The sequence below is a fragment of the Oncorhynchus mykiss genome, chromosome 5, assembly GCF_057628025.1.
Source record: "Oncorhynchus mykiss isolate SJ-2025 chromosome 5, ASM5762802v1, whole genome shotgun sequence".
NCBI lineage: Eukaryota > Metazoa > Chordata > Actinopteri > Salmoniformes > Salmonidae > Oncorhynchus > Oncorhynchus mykiss.
Genome location: NC_143026.1, coordinates 10884961 through 10907262, shown reverse-complemented (window position 1 = coordinate 10907262; position 22302 = coordinate 10884961). Strand labels below are relative to the sequence as shown.

The following is a 22302-nucleotide window of genomic DNA, read 5'->3' as shown; positions in this document are numbered from 1 at the left end:
GTACAAAACTAGTTACGAATATCGCAAAAAACTAAAATAGTACGATTGGTAAGAGCCAATAAGACTGCAGCCACCCCCCTCCGGGGCCATCTTCATACAGTCATGGCTCTATGTAGTACTGTTCGGCTCCCATAGTCAACTTGGGGACTGTGAAGAGACCTCTGGTGGCATGTCTGGGGTATGAATGAGGGTCTGAGCTGTGGGTGTCAGTAGTTTAGACAGACAGCTCGGTGAATTAAACATGGCAATACCTCTCACAAACACAAGTAGTGATGAAGTCAATCTCTACTCCACTTTGAGCCAGGAGAGATTGACATGCATACTATTAATATCAGCTGCCTGTGTAAATCCAAGGGCCAGCCGTGCTGTCCTGTTCTGAGCCAATTGCTAAGTCCCTCTTTGTGGCACTTGACCACATGGCTGAACAGTAAACCAGGTGCAACAAAACTAGGACCTGCCTCGTTGACAGTGCTGTTAAGAACGCAGAGTAACACTTTATTATGAACAGACTTCTCCCCAGCCTAGCTACTGTTAATCAATATGTTATGAACATGACAGTTTACAATCCAGGGTCCTCCAAGCAGCTTAGTCTTCTAAACTTGCAAAATTTCCACATGATTCATTAGATTTAGCTGAGGGTTAGGGTTTAGTGAATGATTTGTGTAAGTGCTGTGCTTGATGAATGTCATTCACAGAGGTATGCCTGTAACTGTCTATGCCCTCTCTCTCTAGCTTTTGTTTTGGCGATTGTGGGCTGGACACAGTAAAAAGACTGCAATCAACCATTAACAGATTTAAGAAAAAGTTCTGAGGGTTAGGGAGCTGAGGGTTAGGGTTCAGGATCTGAGGGTCCTGACCTGTATGTCTGAACCTTACTCCAAGAGATCTGACCACATTGATCCCTGTGTAAACAGGGTCTGCGTCCTAAATGACACCCTATTCCCTTTATAGTGCACTGCATTTGACCAGGGCCCAAAGGGTAGTGCACTATATAGAGGATGCCATTTGGCGCGACAGGCGGGGGTGTCGGCGCGACAGGCGGGGGTGTAGAGTAGGAGAGTGGTAAAGCTCCGCAGGCAGAGTGGTAAAGCCAGGAGGATATCATTATTCCTATGATGTTTTGCACAAAGGGAGCACACAATGTAATTGATTATCTGGTACTTCAAGAAAGCACTGTTTCTTTGATGAAAAAAACAACAACAAAAAAAAAAAAATTGCTCAATGAAGAAGGTTATTGATGAGGTCGTGTCTTCTCCTGTGGAAGTTTGATTGGAAAACAGTGCTACAGTCACAGCTCAATTAATACAGGGCTTTGGTGGGGTTCATTAGAAACCTATGACATGGAAATTGAGGAAGGCCAGAGGAAAGCTGTGATGGAATAATTGCTGACACTGAAGAGAAGCATGTCAACTAACGCTTTCTCAGAAGAAAAAAATATTAAAAAGATTCTTTATCCATAATCAATGTGTAAGACTCATGTAAATAAATAGATTTTATTGTGTTCACCAGCATAAATGAGCTCAAGGGACGAAATTGAAATGACATTTTAATGGATGTTTGTCCGAGCTCTATATTGTAACGCCATGACAATAGAGGTCAGAGAATTTCCTTTTACATATGCTCTCATTAAGCTTGCCAGTACAGCCACACCCTAAACAGTGATGGATGCATACTGTACGTCGACCATAACCGCTCTACTTTAAATCCGGGAAACAAACGCCAAGAATGACCTTTCAAGCAGCTACTTGGGCAGTTTGTGACCTTGTGTGTTTAAAAAAAAAACTAATGCAAATCAATAAAGTTAACAAGACTTCAAATGTTTCTATCCCATCTTTGGTGATATCCTTGGAATCTTGACCTAAGGACACGCCCGTGTTCAGAATAGAGAGCAGGGCTGAGAGACATGCACTCATGAGCCTGGCAGATAAAAAAAAAGCAAAGCTTCATTAAGGTTGTCAGAGACTTCCCCAGCGGTCTGCCTGGAGGCATGTCAGAAACGGTCTGTGTCCGCACGGATCAGTGTTCGGAAGGGCTAGATGCAGAACGAAACAAGAGTGAAGCGGCATAAAAGAAAAGACCATGTGAACCAGAGCGTTGGACGATGACTGGCAGCAACCTGCTGCCTGGCCTGGCCCCGCCCAACCAACCCCCTGCCAGTGCACATCTGTGGTGAATGGTGATGTCTTACCTCAAACTCCAGGTAGTGCTCTTTGAGTCGGTACTCGTCGATCTCCTTGGCTTTAACCTTCTTGTCAGGAGGGTAGGATCTGTGCTCTGCCAGCTCTGTGGAGACGTGCTTCAGCTTTGCCTCGTGAGACTTCAGCTGTTCCTCCTGTAGATAGCACTTTATAGATGTAATACCAGGTTCTTAAAACACCAGACAGTCATCTTAAAAAAATATTCTGGGCCAACAATGTATTTAAATGGTAAGCTGGTCTAGAACAGTGGTCACCAACCATTTCTGCGTCAATATCACTCTCTAAGTCAAAATGCAAGCCGCGATCTACTTCTCAGATTAAGAATAACAAAATAAAGTAAGCCAATGCAACATGAACCAATTAAAATCAGTTCTGTATTAAAGAGGTTTGTGCAGTAAGTTATAGGCCCAATACAATATCACTGCATATTGGACTGATGGCCAACATCTGATGGTCAGTCTGAGGGGAGGGAGGGAGAAGCGGTGAGGCTGCCTCTCACCCAACTCACCGTCCCTCCTTCCCTGCGTTGAGAAAAGGGGCCAGTCTTTAAAGCTGGTGGTGAAACTCAAGTCACACCGCATTATTTCTGCCTCATGCACCAATTCATGTTGTGACTCCATTGACCAGAGAAAGGAAAATATTCCACGATATAAAAAAAAAGCCGCTAATGACAGCAACGCAAGCTTATCGGAACACTTTTCTATACACATTCATTGCAGCTGCAGTGCTAGTTGTAGCATGAGCGGCAGCAGGGGAGAATGTTGAATGACAGAGAATGACAGCTGAAAAACTTAAACATGAACTTACACAAAATCAGCAGCTCGGCTGTATTCATCGAGTCTATAGTTATGCTTTAAACGTTTTTTAAATGTCACAGTATCAACTTTGCTGTCCATTCCATTCCATCTGATTTGCCAGCAGGTGCACTTGATTTTCTCTCTGGGCCTAACGGGTAGGCAGAGCTCTACCCTCAGACATATTAAATGGTTCAAAAATGGGAACACTTTCCCTTCCCGGCGCTAGGGCTGCTGAATCAAGTGCACCTACCGCCAACAGCTCAAAAAAAATAAGATTTTTTTTTTTACGCAGGGCTTTATCGTTGTTTTTTTTTACAGAAATGTCTTGGAGATTGACCACGGTCCAGAACAGGGGTGGGCAATTCCAGTCTCGAGGGCCTGATTGGTGTCACAGTTTTGCCCCAGCTAACACACCTGACTCCAGTAATCACCTAATCATGATCTTCAGTTTAGAATGACATTTGATTAAATCAGCTGTGTTTGCTAGGGATGGAGAAAAAAATAGGACACCAATCAGGCCCTGGAGGACTGGAGTTGCTCACCCCTGGTCTAGAAGGACATTTGCACTAGTCAGGCATTTATATCAATGGCAGAAGTGAACGTTTGACTAAAGTGAAAGTTTGGGCTCTCCGTGAGGGAATCCTAATGTTTACCTACAGTACCATTCGGAAGTTTGGACACACCTACTTAAACGTTTTTTCTTTATTTTTACTATTTTCTACATTGTAGAATAATAGTGAAGACATCAAAACTATGAAATAGTTTGGAATATGGAATCATGTAGTAACCAAAAAAAGTTAAATCAAAATTGAGATTCTTCAAAGTAGCCACCCTATGCCTTGGCATTCCCCTCAGCCAGCTTCATGAGGTAGACACCTGGAATGCATTTCAATTAACACGTGTGCCTTGATAAAAGTTATTTTGTGGAATTTCTTTCCTTCTTAATGCATTTGAGCCAATCAGTTGTGTTGTGACAAGGTAGGGAGGGTATACAGAATATGGTCTTTTACCAAATAGGGCTAAGTCCACATTATGGCAAGAACAGCTCAAAAAAGAAAAGAGAAACAGTCCATCATTACTTTAAGACACGAAGGTCAGTCAATCCGGGAAATTTCAAGAACCTCGAAAGTTTTCAAGTGCAGTAGCAAAAATGATCCAGCGCTATGATGAAACTGGCTCTCATGAGGACCGCCACAGGAATGTAAGAACCAGAGTTACCTCTGCTGCAGAGGATAAGTTCATTAGAGTTACCAAATTGCAGCCCAAATAAATGATACAGAGTGCGAAACAGACACATCTCAATATGGGCTCCCGAGTGGCGCAGTGGTCTAAGGCACTGCATCTCAGTGCAAGAGGCATCACTAAAGTACCTGGTTTGATTCCAGGTTCTATCTATCACATCCGGCAGTGATTGAGAGTTCTGTAGGGCAGTGTTGTCCGGGTTTGGCCGTCATTGTAAATAAGAACTTGATCTTGAACAAATTTTTATTTTCAATGACGGCCTAGGAACAGTGGGTTTAACTGCCTTGTTCAGGGGTAGAACGGCAGATATTTGTTATCTTGTCAGCTCGGGGATTCGATCTTGCAACCTTTCGGTTACTAGTCCAACGCTCTAACCACTAGGCTACCTGCCACCCCAATCAGGCCTTCATGGTCAAATTGCTGCAAATAAACCACTACTAAAGGACACCAATAAGAAGAACAGACTTGCTTGGGCCAAGAACAACGAGCAATGGACATTAGACCAGTGGAAATCTGTCCTTTGGTCTGATGAGTCCAAATTGGAGATTTTTGGTTCCAATCGCTGTGTCTTTAAGACGCAGTTGGTGAACGGATGATCTCTGCTTGTGTGGTTCCCACTGTGGCTATTTTACCAAGAAGGAGAGTGATCGCGTGCTGCGACAGATGACCTGGCCTCCACAATCACCCGACCGCAACTCAATTGAGATGGTTTGGGATGAGTTGGACCGCAGAGTGAAGGAAAAGCAGCCAACAAGTGCTCAGCATATGTGGGAACTCCTTCAAGACGGTTGGAAAACCATTACAGGTGAAGCTGGTTGAGAAAATGCCAAGATTGTGCAAAGATGTTATCAAGGCAAAGGGCAGCTCCTTTGAAGAATTTGTTTAACACTTTTTTGGTAACTACATGATTTCATATGTGTTATTTCATAGTTTTGATGTCTTCCCTATTATTCTACAATGTAGAAGATAGTACAAATAAAGAAAAACCATTGAATGAGGAGGTGTGTCCAAACATTGGACTGGTACTGTAGGTAACGGTGATATTCCAGAGGTGGTGTTTCTGGAGGCTCTACCGTACCTGTGACATCCTCGTGGTGGTGGCCGGTAGCAGTGGACGGCTGAATTTCTTCTGAGAGCCAATGGCGGCGGGAAACGAGGGGGCAGAGAACATGGCCGCCACAGAGTTGACTACTCTGATCCAAGAGTCCATTTCCTCTGGGCTTCTGTTGGGAAACAGAGACAAATAAACAACTTACAAAACTTTATATGGGAACATTTTGAATAAAACACAGCTTTGGTATTCAACCAAACCCAGGCTAAAGCCGCAAAAATTTTCCCTGGAATAGCAATGTGTTCGGTTGTGATGGGGAAAATAATCGTTCAAAGTTGATAGAGTACGGTGAACTACATAGAAATACAACCCAACTGTGCCACTGTTCATTTATGCATCATGGAAGCACATCCCAGGAGGAGGTCCTATCTTCTTCAATGATAAGCACCTCTATTAGGCACCTGGAATATTCCATGATGAGGGAACAAAGGAAACCAAGAACAATAGACTTTGGACAGAGTAATGGCCGAGACAAATGGATTTTCACTGCGCTTGAAGCCAAGCGTGAAATGACATTTTGCTTCCAGAAGTGGTCCTTTTCTCTCCCTCGTCTCTCTAGCTCTACTGGAAATAACGTTGGGTTGTTTTGCGGCAGTAAATTGTGCCACCCGATTGCAGAGGCAGCGGTCGCTGGTGGTGCAATTTAAGGATAAAAGGTGAAGTTGTCCCTAGACGCTGATCCTGGGGTCAGATTTTCATTTCTCCCACTAATGGTTCAGGTTAGAATTGGAGGGAAAGCTGATCCTAGATCACCCTAGGGTAAACTTCACTCCAGAGCCAACTTACTGGGCCTGGAAAAGGAAGACCCTCCAGTCAGCTGTCTTGAGCTTGAGAACGTTGGGCTTCTTCTCGTAGTCCACGGCTTTGATGGACAAGGCGTGGTGGATGCTGATGGCATTCTTTAGGTCCTCCTCTGAGAGGGCCTTCTCAGCCTTGTACTCATCCTGTGGGAGGGTAGGAGACAACAGAAATCAGGCATGGGGTCACACACCCCTACACTGCATAAGAAACCAGTTGGATGTAATCATATGATATTTTCTCAACCAGAAAAATAGTTCACAACCATAAAGTAACATCATGTCTCACTGTTCCATTTTCCCCACTGGGTATATGATACCATGGCTGGCTCTAAATCTGAGATGGTTCTGGGGGCCAGAACATCATTTTTACACTGCGAATTGACTAAGTAACTAAGCCCCCAAATATAATGTATTTCAAAATAATAACATTGAGACACGATCACATCTTTTTCTGTGGGAATACTTGGATACAGATTTCCTAAATTACAATTTTTTGTCCAAAACGACAAAAAAAATTCAAAACTAGGGGGCCAAAAAAAATGTATCACTGCCTGTTGACAACCCCTGCTCTAAACTCTTCTCCGGAAGAGTGCACTGTCCAGCCATGCTTGCACCAATTAGAGGTCGACCATTTGATTTTTCAATGCCGATACCGATTATTGGAGGACCAAAAAAAAGCGATTTTTATATATTTGTAATAATGACAATTATAACAATACTGAACACTTATTTTAGCGTAATATAATTCTTCAATAAACTCAATTTAGTCTCAAGTAGATAATGAAACATGTTGAATTTGGTTTAAAAAAAATGCAAAAACAAAGTGTTGGAGAAGAAAGTAAAAGTGCAATATGTGCCATGTAAAAAAGCTGACGTTTAAGTTCCTTGCTCAGAACATGAGAACATATGAAAGCTGGTGGTTCCTTTTAACACGAGTCTTCTATATTCCCAGTTAAGAAGTTTTAGGTTGTAGTTATTATAGGAATTATAGGACTATTTCTCTTCATACCATTTGTATTTCCTATACCTTTGACTATTGGATGTTCTTATAGAAACTATAGTATTGCCAACCTAATCTCGGGAGTTGATAGGCTTGAAGTCATAAACAGCTTAATGCTTGTAGCACAGCGAAGAGCTGCTGGCAAACGCAGGAAAGTGCTGTTTGAATGAATGCTTACGAGCCTGCTGCTGCCTGCTGCTGCTTTTAAATGCAACAGGAGGGAGTATATGATACGAATGCAACCCATGACCTTCTGTGTAGGCCAGTGTGAAGTTGGTCAAACCTTTTTGTTTTGTGTCATAAAACAGTTACTTGAGCGACCCCCTCATGGCGTACAAAACTCAAATGACACAGAATAGTGACTCAGGATGGCTTAAAAGATGACAAAGTAGTTGAACTGACTTCATCAACAAATCTAGCTTGACGAGACAGAGGTGTCTGAATACGAGGGGTGGGGATTCATATGAAATCCCCTCACACCTTTGCGACTCAGTGCATTGACAAATGTGTGGAGAATGGTAAACAGTATTGACTGGGGTGCTGATAACAGTAAACCTGTCAGGTGGCATATCAAGGTTATAATTTAACATAACATCCCCAAGATTCAATAGGTTACAGTTGATCATTTAGCTTCAATAGGTTACAGTTGATATTTTAGCTTCAATAGGTTACAGTTGATCATTTAGCTTCAATAGGTTACAGTTGATCATTTAGCTTCAATAGGTTACAGTTGATCATTTAGCTTCAATAGGTTACAGTTGATCATTTAGCTTCAATAGGTTACGGTTGATCATTTAGCCTCAATAGGTTACAGTTGATCATTTAGCTTCAATAGGTTACGGTTGATCATTTAGCCTCAATAGGTTACGGTTGATCATTTAGCTTCAATAGGTTACGGTTGATCATTTACCTAACATCCCAGAGATTCAATATTCCTGCTGTCGATCGCACTACATGGAAAATTTGTCGTTCTGAATTTATCATCTAGAGCCCTGCCGGTCATCCTTCACCAACAATAATTCAAAGCAGTGTCATTTTTCAATACCATGCAAATTCATTCATTAAAATCACCACTACTACACAATCTTCTCAATGCATTTTCCCCCCAAATACAATACAAAATACCCTAGAGTCGACAGTAACACACAAGTCTAACACAGCGTCCACCCCTAAAACACCACAGCGTCCAACAGTAAAACACCACAGCGTCCACCCCTAAAACACCACAGCGTCCAACAGTAAAACACCACAGCGTCCAACAGTAAAACACCACAGCGTCCACCCCTAAAACACCACAGCGTCTACCCCTAAAACAACACAGCGTCCAACAGTAAAACACTACATCTCGAAACACTACATCTCTACAGTCAAACTCTACAGTCAAACACTACATCTCTACAGTCAAACTCTACAGTCAAACACTACATCTCTACAGTCAAACACTACATCTCTACAGTCAAACTCTACAGTCAAACACTACATCTCTACAGTCAAACTCTACAGTCAAACACTACATCTCTACAGTCAAACTCTACAGTCAAACACTACATCTCTACACACTACATCTCTACACACTACATCTCTACACACTACATCTCTACACACTACATCTCTACACACTACATCTCTACACACTACATCTCTACACACTACATCTCTACAGTCAAACTCTACAGTCAAACTCTACAGTCAAACTCTACAGTCAAACTCTACAGTCAAACTCTACAGTCAAACTCTACAGTCAAACTCTACAGTCAAACTCTACAGTCAAACTCTACAGTCAAACTCTACAGTCAAACTCTACAGTCAAACTCTACAGTCAAACTCTACAGTCAAACTCTACAGTCAAACTCTACAGTCAAACTCTACAGTCAAACTCTACAGTCAAACTCTACAGTCAAACACTACAGTCAAACACTACAGTCTCTACAGTCAAACACTACAGTCTCTACAGTCAAACACTACAGTCTCTACAGTCAAACACTACAGTCTCTACAGTCAAACACTACAGTCTCTACAGTCAAACACTACAGTCTCTACAGTCAAACACTACAGTCTCTACAGTCAAACACTACAGTCTCTACAGTCAAACACTACAGTCTCTACAGTCAAACACTACAGTCTCTACAGTCAAACACTACAGTCTCTACAGTAAAACACACGGCATCAGATCAAGATAATAGGAAACTGGAATAGAGAAACTGGACTAGGACACAGAAAAAGAGATGAACACAACCAGTCTGTTTTGCCCTGCAATAAAACTGCACTTAAAGCCTCTACAAGTGCACACTCCATCCAATTTACACCCTAGAAAGTTCATAACCATGTCAACAAGCGGAATGCACTATTTTGACCCTCACTTCAGTTATAAAACAGTTGAACAGTTATGCTGAAATACGCATCAGGATTTACATTATTCAGATATGTAGGAGTACTGGCAACCTTTTATAATCATCTTTAAAGGTGCCTTCCATACATCTCCAGAGCATAATGTTTCGTAAGAACCATTACTGAATTCCAGGAGTAGTTTATGTAACTTCCTGTGTGTGTGATGTACTAAAGGGAAGTGCAATTGACCTCTGCCAGTCGTGATTGTCACTCAGTGTTCTCAGGTGTTGTGATGAGTCCTAGAGCTGGTGGCAAGTCTGAGCACCTCACTGCCTCCACACGTCACAGGAGTTCACATTATAAACGTAGGACAAATTATTCTCTGCTTCCCAGAGCCTATTGACGAGGCACACAGATTCATTTGCGGTGATTGCTACTCCAAAGTTAATGTAGCTGTAACGTCATTGGTCATTAGCCGACAATACCACAGCAGCCTCTTGCAGCCAGGCATCAAAATCAGCACACAGAAGTAGAAACGCAATCCACAAGACTGCCGGTTTCCTAGCCATTTCCACCGGGCCACAGAGCAGCGGCACCGGGCCACAGAGCAGCGGCACCCGGCCACAGAGCAGCGGCCACAGAGCAGAGGCACCCGGCCACAGAGCAGCGGCACCCGGCCACAGAGCAGCGGCACCCGGCCACAGAGCAGCGGCACCAGGCTACAGAGCAGCGGCACCAGGCTACAGAGCAGCGGCACCAGGCTACAGAGCAGCGGCACCCGGCCACAGAGCAGCGGCACCCGGCCACAGAGCAGCGGCACCCGGCCACAGAGCAGCGGCACCAGGCTACAGAGCTCACCTGTCACTAGGGATTGAAATCAGTCACAAGGAGGAAAAATGTTTAGCACGATAAGGTTTTAATAAGGACCATGTTTAGCACGATAAGGTTTTAATAAGGACCATGTTTAGCACGATAAGGTTTTAATAAGGACCATGTTTAGCACGATAAGGTTTTAATAAGGACCATGTTTAGCACGATAAGGTTTTAATAAGGACCATGTTTAGCACGATAAGGTTTTAATAAGGACCATGTTTAGCACGATAAGGTTTTAATAAGGACCATGTTTAGCACGATAAGGTTTTAATAAGGACCATGTTTAGCACGATAAGGTTTTAATAAGGACCATGTTTAGCACCATAAGGTTTTAATAAGGACCATGTTTAGCACGATAAGGTTTTAATAAGGACCATGTTTAGCACGATAAGGTTTTAATAAGGACCATGTTTAGCACGATAAGGTTTTAATAAGGACCATGTTTAGCACGATAAGGTTTTAATAAGGACCATGTTTAGCACGATAAGGTTTTAATAAGGACCATGTTTAGCACGATAAGGTTTTAATAAGGACCATGTTTAGCACGATAAGGTTTTAATAAGGACCATGTTTAGCACAATAAGGTTTTAATAAGGACCATGTTTACATTTGGAAACATTTTGTCTGTGCCACTTCAGATATTAAAATGTAATCCAATATTCTACTACAGATGTTGATAATTAATAGCTGCATCTGTTAGTGATGGGGTAGGCAGAACGGATGCTGGCCACAAGAGAAGTGACATGTTGACTGGTCCCATCTGTAGCCAATAGAGATCATCCATGCTGGAATAATTAAGTTGCTCTGGTTGGTAACATAAGAGGACTCATAACAATAACTTCCCCTCCCAAAACTGACACAGAGAGGTGGGGTGTCTAACAGGGGTGGGGTGTCTGACTGCCAGAGAACATCAAAATAATACAATTGCCTTTTTTTGCCTTGGCAGTGCCATTTGGGTTGTGTGCCGAATACAAAAATCTGTATTCTTAACTGTGTTCTCAATTTCAGGTTGTTAAAGTCCTTCAACACGTTTTCTCCCTACTGAACATGACTGTGTCCTCACAAGCAGCTTAGCTGCAGCATTGGACATGATATCTGCTCTGCACTGATCCTGGCCCAGAGAGAGGACCAATGTGGGTTGACTCTGTGCCTATCTGGCAGTCCAGACAGTAAGAGTTGGCCTAGGATCAGGGGTTTGATAAGGTTGGAAAAAGGGGTACACATTTCGGTAAATTTCGCTGCCGACTAACTGACCCTCATTAACCGGTCAACGAACAGTAACACGACCAAGAGAAAATACGATGCATGCATACAAAGAGCCATTTGTCATTAACACAGCTTAATGGAAACCTGCAATCATAGCAAGCCTATCGTCTTCCAGTCAAAAGACAATAATGTTGTTATTGAACATGCAACTGCTGTAATGAAGCAACTAATAAAACGATATTTGCCAAAATGCAATTAGCAGGAGAACTGTTCTTAACAGTTCACCCTAATGCAAGAGGTTCCATGTGTGACAGAGATGAAAATATCCCTTAGAAACTTAGAGGGGGAATCTAATAGCAACAAGGATGGGTTTCTAATATGACTAGGATTGTGCCTTTGGCTTCTGGACAACGAAAAGGTGATATGAAAGCGAATAGAACAGGAGAGAACTGCCGGTTAATGGCACCAGGAAGTCTTTATAAAAATAACTGCTCGCCTTCTGTTGACTACAGCCTATGCACTCGAATAGCGAATGCGAGGCGTACTTTAATTACGAGTTGAGATTGAGAAATGAAAATAGCTATTTTTAAATCGTGGTAATCAACAGTTTAACACACCATCGCATTTACTATTGTTGTTTGCTGTGACCGGGGTTACTATTAACGAAAATACACACCCGCCAATTTAATTCAACTAAATTATGCAAATGACCTTTAGACCGATATGCATGACCGGTCAAATGTATTTTCGGCGGCTAACCGATTAACAGTTTACCATTAACACCCCTAGTTGGAAACATATGGGTAGTATATGGAACTATGTGCACTGTGTGGCACATATGGTGTTAATAAAATGATTCGCAACATTTAATGCTTTCTTACATTTACAGAGCGACTTACAGGAGCAATTAGGGTTAAGTGCTTTGCTCAAGGGCACATTGACAGATTATTCACCTAGTCCGCTGGGGGGGGGGGGTATTTGAACCAGCAACGTTTCATTACTGGCACAACGCTCCTAACCGCTAGGCTACCTGCTGGTTACCGGCACAACGCTCCTAACCGCCAGGCTACCTACTGGTTAACAGCACAACGCTCCTAACCGCCAGGCTACCTGCTGGTTACCGGCACAACGCTCCTAACCGCCAGGCTACCTACTGGTTACCAGCACAACGCTCCTAAACGCCAGGCTACCTGCTGGTTACCGGCACAACGCTCCTAACCGCCAGGCTACCTGCTGGTTACCAGCACAACGCTCCTAACCGCCAGGCTACCTGCTGGTTACCGGCACAACGCTCCTAACCGCCAGGCTACCTACTGGTTACCAGCACAACGCTCCTAACCGCCAGGCTACCTGCGCTCCTAACCGCCAGGCTACCTGCTGGTTACCAGCACAACGCTCCTAACCGCCAGGCTACCTGCTGGTTACCGGCACAACGCTCCTAACCGCCAGGCTACCTGCTGGTTACCGGCACAACGCTCCTAACCGCCAGGCTACCTGCTGGTTACCGGCACAACGCTCCTAACCGCCAGGCTACCTGCTGGTTACCGGCACAACGCTCCTAACCGCCAGGCTACCTGCTGGTTACCGGCACAACGCTCCTAACCGCCAGGCTACCTGCTGGTTACCGGCACAACGCTCCTAACCGCCAGGCTACCTGCTGGTTACCGGCACAACGCTCCTAACCGCCAGGCTACCTACTGGTTACCGGCACAACGCTCCTAACCGCCAGGCTACCTACTGGTTACCAGCACAACGCTCCTAACCGCCAGGCTACCTGCTGGTTACCGGCACAACGCTCCTAACCGCCAGGCTACCTGCTGGTTACCGGCACAACGCTCCTAACCGCCAGGCTACCTGCTGGTTACCGGCACAACGCTCCTAACCGCCAGGCTACCTGCTGGTTACCGGCACAACGCTCCTAATCGCCAGGCTACCTGCTGGTTACCGGCACAACGCTCCTAACCGCTAGGCTACCTGCTGGTTACCGGCACAACGCTCCTAACCGCTAGGCTACCTGCTGGTTACTGGCACAACGCTCCTAACCGCCAGGCTACCTGCTGGTTACCGGCACAACGCTCCTAACCGCCAGGCTACCTGCTGGTTACTGGCACAACGCTCCTAACCGCTAGGCTACCTGCTGGTTACCGGCACAACGCTCCTAACCGCTAGGCTACCTACTGGTTACCAGCACAACGCTCCTAACCGCTAGGCTACCTACTGGTTACCAGCACAACGCTCCTAACCGCCAGGCTACCTACTGGTTACCAGCACAACGCTCCTAACCGCCAGGCTACCTACTGGTTACCAGCACAACGCTCCTAACCGCCAGGCTACCTACTGGTTACCAGCACAACGCTCCTAACCGCTAGGCTACCTGCTGGTTACTGGCACAACGCTCCTAACCGCTAGGCTACCTGCTGGTTACCGGCACAACACTCCTAACCGCTAGGCTACCTTGCCAGACAAATAGAATGGACATAGTCAACTCAGTGTCATCAATGACATGTTAACCTGAGCAACGACCACAAATGTTACAGGAAGCTTCATTCAAGGTGGTATACATAGCATTGTATTACCTTCTGCAAGTAGAGGATCATTCCTTTGAGAACAGCATAAAACGTTTTCCAGCCTCGCTTTCCTCTTGGTGCTGGAAAATGAAAGGGGACATTTTAGTGACCAACAACATCATTTTAATAAGATAATTATGATTATTAGGTACAATATTATTTGTGTAAGAGCTGAAGTAATGTTCAATTGCAATTTAATCTCTAGTCTGTTGTGTTAATCACGGATACAATCTGCTTCAGTGTTGGGGACAATCATTTAATTCCAATCAAATAAGGAATTCATATAGAGAAGAGGAATCGGAATGGAATCAAGTTCTGGAATTAATTTCAGGTCTGCCCCATTACTTTAAAATCCTTCTTTCATGATTTTGACATCAACTCAACAACTGATCAAAACAAAACCCAAATCAGATAATGAACAATTTAGCAAAAGTAATCTAAATCATTCAGTTGGAAGATTAAAAAAAATGTGGCAAAACAAAAATGTAAAAAGTGTATTTTCAGCCGTGCCACATGTGTGGGACAATGGCATTCATTCTGAGCAGTGCCTAGGGCTGCATCCAAAATGACACCCTATTCCTTTAACTGTTGACCATGGCCCATAGGGTGCACTATATAGGGAGTAGGGTGCCATTTGGAAAGCAGACCTAGAGTCCGAAGTTGGGAGAATCTCGTCTCTAGCTGGTCATAATGTTGCAGCCCCGTGGGACAACGACGTGCATTCTTACAGAGCATCATGTGATTAGCGGGGATCAGAAATGAGTTGAAACTCGTAACCAGAGCTGCTTTTAAACTCCATTGGTAATGGTATAGGAAGTTAATAACCGTCCAGGGGTATGGAAAATATTGGAGGAAAGGTCTGACTGTTTGGAATGTTCCTGGCTTGGATTAATGTACCTGAAACCGGCCTGCTCTGAAAGGCATCACTATAGTTATTTACAATGACCATAGAGACTGATACTTGAGAGGGCTTCATTTTGGGTGACTTATCTCCCACGAGCTGTGTCCAGAATTTAAATAGGCCATTGTAAACAATCTGCATGGTGTAAACCTCGACGACAGGACCTGATACGGAATACTAAACATTTATCAAAGACATTAATCAAGCAGCTTCTAACACTTTAACCGGTGACCTCTCGTTTCATGCCATATATTTCAATATATTTACTATCAGTTGGAAAGCCATCGTGGTATCTCGGAAGTAAATTAAACTCGTGTATAAAAACGCCGGGTTACCCTGTGCAGCAGATGTTGACTGTAATCTGGATGGTTTTCTGCAGGCATGAAGCTCAGTGCTAATAAGTCAGCAGGTAAAGTCATTAGTGCCCAGAGATAAATGGATGTGAAACACCAACACCATCCATTCTCGTCGGGTTAACCGGCAGGTTCTGCATCTAAAGTGCACCCGTTAGGGGTTTCGCATTACGCAGCAATTATATTAATGACCTATTTGTCTCCACTGTTTCCAGACAAACATCACAATCTGAAGGTCGAGGTGGAATCTGGAGCTTCAGACAGGGGCCGGGCCATTAGTGGGATCCTAGAGAGCAGAGGTTTGTCACAATGCTTAGTCTTTTAACCGAGAGGCTGCAGCAAATCAGCATTTCAAAAAGCCTGAAAAATCCCATCCCTCATTAGAAATGGTATAAAATATGTTTCTGACTGAGGCTAGTTAGGAACCCACAGAATGCTAATAATAACCTGAGTGGGCATATGAAATACATGCTGAGCACAGAGCCATTTTAAATACCATGTGTTACATACTGCATGTAAGGGACATTTAAAATGGGCCAGCTTGGGTTCATCTGAAGGCAAAAATCAGTCTAAGACTCAGTGATCACTTACTTTTCTTGCCGTCCATGTCGGCGTGGATTTTGCGGGCCAGGAAGCCTGTTTTGTAGACTGCGGCGTTGGGGTCGTGGGCAATGTCCAGGAAGGGGTTACTGCCACTGCTGATCCGCGTGATACTTTTATTGTCCTTGTTGTCTGCCAGCTCAGACAGAGACTTCTTCAGCTCATCGCCATCTCTGGAAATAAAACCGACAAATAGGATTCTGTGTTGCAGATGTTGGCTAGGTAAGAGGCAAGATAACTTTGATCATACTCCCTGAATGGATAGAAGCAATTTGGCTTTTTTTCACCTCCCATCATTAGGGTTATTTTCTAGTGGAAAAGAGGCTGTGCTTTTGGAGCTTTCTGGTTGTCGTAGTATATCCTACAGAACCACTCCGCTGTCATAGTAGATCCTACAGAACCACTCCGCTGTCGTAGTAAATCCTACAGAACCACTCCGCTGTCGTAGTAGATCCTACAGAACCACAGAACCACTCCGCTGTCGTAGTAGATCCTACAGAACCACTCCGCTGTCGTAGTAAATCCTACAGAACCACTCCGCTGTCGCAGTAGATCCTACAGAACCACTCCGCTGTCGTAGTAAATCCTACAGAACCACTCCGCTGTCGTAGTAAATCCTACAGAACCACTCCGCTGTCGTAGTAGATCCTACAGAACCACTCCGCTGTCGTAGTAGATCCTACAGAACCACTCCGCTGTCGTAGTAAATCCTACAGAACCACTCCACTGTCGTAGTAGATCCTACAGAACCACTCCGCTGTCGTAGTAAATCCTACAGAACCACTCCGCTGTCGTAGTAAATCCTACAGAACCACTCCGCTGTCGTAGTAAATCCTACAGAACCACTCCGCTGTCGTAGTAAATTATGTACTATTGACCACTTAGAATGTTGTTTGGTGCTTTGTTGGCGTGCTATGCTTTCACTAGGGGACTCAGTGGGGGTGTTTGTGCAGTGGGAACAACAGCCCCAGTCAGGCGGCTCTACTAACATCGCCCTGTCCACCTTCATCACAATCAATTCTGGAACCTCCGTGTCATGGCACACCCTGGTGCACACACACAATCACTGGGTAGTACAGCACCACACACACAGGACACAATGCCATTACACCAATGAGTTTGATCTTTGAGTGTATCAGTTTCTATTCATAAACATGGAACTCTAAATATGGTCTTGTTTATGGAACTGCTGGTGATTTTGAAACTCAAATATAGTTCTCAGTGAACAAAATGAAAAAGGATTAATGCAGTATTCTAACCCAGACATTTAAGGAGCTAGTTACAGTGCCTGCCTAGTCAAGGTCTACAGTACACCCTGCACAAATTTCACATTCAACAGCCACAGATCAGAGGAAGGTCATGAAATAATTCCAAGACATAAATATCCCTTTGAGTACGGTCACGTATGGTAATTACATCTGTGGATGAAGTATCAAATCACCCAGATCTGTCCGTCCATCCTAACTGAGTCGTGGAATGTTTATTTTTAAAATGTAATCTTTATTTAACAAATTCTTATTTACAATGATGGCCTACCCCGGTCAAACCCTGACCTAATCCGGACGACGCTGGGCCAATTGTGCACCGCCATATGGGACTCCTGGTCACAGCCGTTTGTGACACAGCCCGGGATCGAACCAGGGTCTGTAGTGACGCCTCTAGCACTGCGATACAGTGCCTTAGACTGCTGCGCAACTCGGGTTGTAATGAATACAACCTGCTCAGGGATATCACTGAGGCTAAAGGTGCTTTTAAAACAGCAACCGAGTTCATAGGCTGAGTGGTGAGAAACTATGCATGGATCAACAATGCATTCACTCCACAATACTGGCCTGTATGACAAGACTGAGAAGGAAGAAGCCTGTGCTAAAGAAATCCAGTCCAAATCATCCATCCTGATTGCATCAAGGCCTTTAAGTAACACTGCAAGAGAACAGATTTAAAATGAAGGCAGCAAAATGTGACAACTAGGCCCGGGTGTTCAGACTTCTCCCACATGGGGACTGTATACTGTGCAGTATGTGGGAAAACCAAACCAAATGTTTCATACCAACGTACTACACACACACACACACACACACCTTCACTATTATTCTACAATGTAGAAACAGTAAAAAAATATATTAAAAAACGCTTGAATGAGTAGGTGTCCAAACTCACTGTATATACAGTGTATTCAGAAAGTATTCAAGACCCCTTGACTTTTTACATATTGCTACTTTAGAGCCTTATTCTAAAATGGATGATATTGTCCGCCCCCCCCCCCCCCCCCATAAATCTACACACAATACCCCATAATAACAAAACAAAAAATATATTTTATAAACTGAAATATCACTTTTACGTAAGTATTGAGACCTTTTGCTGAAGCACCTTTAGCAGCGATTACAGCCTTGAGTCTTGTGTGTGACGCTACAAAATTGGCACACCTGTATTTGGTGAGTTTCTCCCATTATTTTCTGCAGATCCTCTCAAGCTCTGTCAGGTTGGATGGGGAGTGTCGCTGCACAGCCCTTTTCAGGTCTCTCCAGAGATGTTTGATCAGGTTCAAGTCCGGGCTCTGGCTGGGCCACTCATGGACATTCAGAGACTTGTCGCGGAGCGACTCCTGAGTTGTCTTGGCTGTGGGCATAGGGTCGTCCTGTTGGAAGGTGAACCGTCGCCCCAGACTGAAGTCCTGAGCACTCTGGAGCAGGTTTTCATCAAGGATCTCTGTACTTTCCACGGTCATCTTTCCCTCAATCCTTACTAGTCTCCCAATCCCTGATGCTGAAAAACATCCCCACAGAATGATGCTGCCACCACCATGCCTCACCGTAGGGATGGTGCCAGGTTTCCTCCAGATGTGAGGCTTGGCATTCAGGCCAAAGAGTTCAATATAGGTTTCATCAGACCAGAGAATCTAGTATTTCACGGTCGGAGCCCTTTAGGTGTCTTTTGGCAAACTCCAAGCAGGCTGTCTTGCCTTTAACTGAGGAGTGGCTTCCATCTGGCCAAACTCCCATAAAGGTCTGATTGGTGGAGTGCTGCAGAGATGGTTGTGTTTCTGGAAGGTTCTTCCATCTCCACAGAGGAACTCTGGAGCTCTGTCAGTGTGTCCATCGGGTTCTTGGTCACCTCCCTGACCAAGGCCCTTCTCCCCCGATTGCTCAGTTTGGCTGGGCGGCCAGCTCTAGGAAGAGTCTTCATGGTTCTAAACTTCCATTTAAGAATGATGGTGGCCACTGTGTTCTTGGGGACCTTCAACTCTGCAGATATTTTTTGGTAGCCTTCCCAGATCTGTGCCTCGACATAATCCTGTCTTGAGGCTCTTTGGACAATTCCTTCGTCCTCATGTCTTGGTTTTTGCTTTGACATGCACTGTCAACTGTGGGACCTTTATAGACAGGTGTGTGACTTTCCAAATCATGTCTGATCAATTGAATTTACCACAGGTGGACTCCAATCAAGGTGTAGAAACATCAAGGATGATCAATGGAAACAGGACGCACCTGAGCTACATTGAGTCTCATAGCAAAGGGTCTGAATGATTGAAAATACACACACACACACAAATGCGCAAACATGTCTAAAACAGTTTTCGCTTTGTCATTATGGGGTATTGAATGCAGATTGTTAACTTCTCTAGGGTAGGGGGCAGCATTCGGAATTTTGGATGAAAAGCATGCCCAAATTAAACTGCCTTGCTACTCGGGCCCAGAAGATATGATATGCATACAATTGGTAGGTTTGGATAGAAAACACTCTAAAAGGTTCCAAAACTGTTAACAGTGTCTGTGAGCATAACATATCTTGTTTAGCAGGCGAAAACCTGAGAAAAATCCAGTAGTTTTTTTTGTTTTGTTGTAGTTTTCTATTCAACGCCATTACAGTATCCATTGACTTAGGACTCCATTTGCAGTTCCTATGCCTTCCACTAGATGTCAACAGTCTTTAGAAATCGTTTCAGACTTGTATTCTTATAAATGAGGGAGTAAGACCAGTCTGAACGAGTGGACCCTACCGTGTCGCAGAGCTTTTTCATGCGCATGTGCATTTCTTCTTTACCTTTTATATTGACGCCGTTATTGTCCGGTTGAAATATTATAGATCATTTAGGCTAAATAAACAACCTGAGGATTGAATATAAACATTGTTTGACAGGTTTCTATGAACTTTACGGATACAATTTTGATTTTTTTTGTCTGATTGTTTTGACTGCGTTTGAGCCTGTGGATTACTGAAGAAAACACGCTAACAAAACTGAGGTTTTTGGATATAAAGACTTCATCGAACAAAAGGAACATTTATTGAGTAAATGAATGTCTTCTGATTGCCACCATATGAAGATCATCAAAGGTAAGGGATTAATTTTCTCTATTTCTGAGTTTTGTAAAGCTTCTGCTTGGCTGGTTACTGTTTGTAATAATTTGTCAACTGGGCTATGTTCTGGGTTAGGTATGCTTTTGCCAAAAAGCATTTTATAAATATGATACTGTGGTTGGTTTAACAAGAAGTTCATCTTTAAACCTATGTAAAATATGTTTTCTGTATTTGAATATGGCTTTCTGCAATCTCACTGGACGTTGGCCAGATGGGATGCTAGCGTCCCACGTACCCTAGAGAGGTTAAAAACATTGTTTTATTTAATCCATTTTAGAATAAGGCTGTATCGTAACCAAATTTTGAAAAGGGAAGGAGTTGAAATACCTTCCGTATGCACTGTACATGGATTTATATACATCTTACCATTGGCAATTTGCTACGTAGGTTGCTAAACCCCAGATTAATTTTTTAAAACCTGTTTTGACTGTGTTCCAGCTGTATTTCAGGGTCACAGGAATATGGTCAGACGATAGGGCACTCACTCACAGGTAGAAAAACATTTGTTCCTTTAAAAAGTTCCTTTAGACATAATTGTCTAGTTTTCTGGTTGAGAGGTCATAAACAGATTAACGAACTAGTCTCTATTAAAACCAGGTAATCATTTTCATGACTGGATTAGGACCAGATCCAGATAAAGACTTATTCTGGTAGGTATCTGGACATATACCCACATAACCTGATAAAGACTTATTCTGGTAGGTATCTGGACATACACCCACATAACCTGTTAAAGACTTATTCTGGTAGGTATCTGGACATATACCCACATAACCTGATAAAGACTTATTCTGGTAGGTATCTGGACATATACCCACATAACCTGATAAAGACGTATTCTGGTAGGTATCTGGACATATACCCACATAACCTGATAAAGACGTATTCTGGTAGGTATCTGGACATATACCCACATAACCTGATAAAGACGTATTCTGGTAGGTATCTGGACATATACCCACATAACCTGATAAAGACTTATTCTGGTAGGTATCTGGACATACACCCACATAACCTGTTAAAGACTTATTCTGGTAGGTATCTGGACATATACCCACATAACCTGATAAAGACTTATTCTGGTAGGTATCTGGACATATACCCACATAACCTGATAAAGACGTATTCTGGTAGGTATCTGGACATATACCCACATAACCTGATAAAGACGTATTCTGGTAGGTATCTGGACATATACCCACATAACCTGATAAAGACGTATTCTGGTAGGTATCTGGACATATACCCACATAACCTGATAAAGACTTATTCTGGTAGGTATCTGATAAAGGAAAAAAAAGTGTAGAACCCAACCATGACATCATAAAATGGTTCTATGCAGCCAGTGTAGAACCCGACCATGACATCAAATGCTTCTAAGCCGCGAGATTAGAACCTGACCATGACATTATACAATGCATCTATGCAGACAGATTAGAACCTGACATCCTAAAATGCTTCAATACAACCAGTATAGAACATGACCATGACATCAAATGCTTCTAAGCCGCGAGATTAGAACCTGACCATGACATTATACAATGCATCTATGCAGACAGATTAGAACCTGACATCCTAAAATGCTTCAATACAACCAGTATAGAACATGACCATGACATTATACAATGCATCTATGCAGACAGATTAGAACCTGACATCCTAAAATGCTTCAATACAACCAGTATAGAACATGACCATGACATCAAATGCTTCATAATGGCATCATTACAACCCATTTTTTTTGTGCACTTCAAAGTGAGCTACAGTGTAACCATAATGTCCCATATTCAGTAATACATCTTCTCATCACACACACACTCGCCTTGAGGTTTCAGAGTTGGCAGCAATTAAGCAACGTTAACAGATATGAGTTATTTGACCCAACAACAAAGAGATATGGGTAATCAATTGCTGTAATTGGAATGAACTTAGTTTTAGCACCTGTTTCCCCTGCATCTTCCGCA

The 22302-nt window shown here is 43.4% G+C and overlaps 1 protein-coding gene across 14 annotated transcripts in view; it reads right to left on the bottom strand.

The window, feature by feature from the left end:
- Positions 1-22302, bottom strand: part of psd3l (pleckstrin and Sec7 domain containing 3, like) — a 153464-nt gene that overhangs the window by 11223 nt on the left and 119939 nt on the right. For all 14 annotated transcript variants that reach the window (XM_021601634.3, XM_021601635.3, XM_021601636.3 and 11 more), the window contains 5 exons: positions 15968-16149; positions 14132-14202; positions 6135-6292; positions 5316-5460; positions 2189-2332 (listed from right to left, as the gene is read on the bottom strand). In XM_021601634.3, the coding sequence (XP_021457309.3) occupies positions 2189-2332; positions 5316-5460; positions 6135-6292; positions 14132-14202; positions 15968-16149 (700 nt within the window). The remainder of the gene's footprint in view (positions 1-2188; positions 2333-5315; positions 5461-6134; positions 6293-14131; positions 14203-15967; positions 16150-22302) is intronic.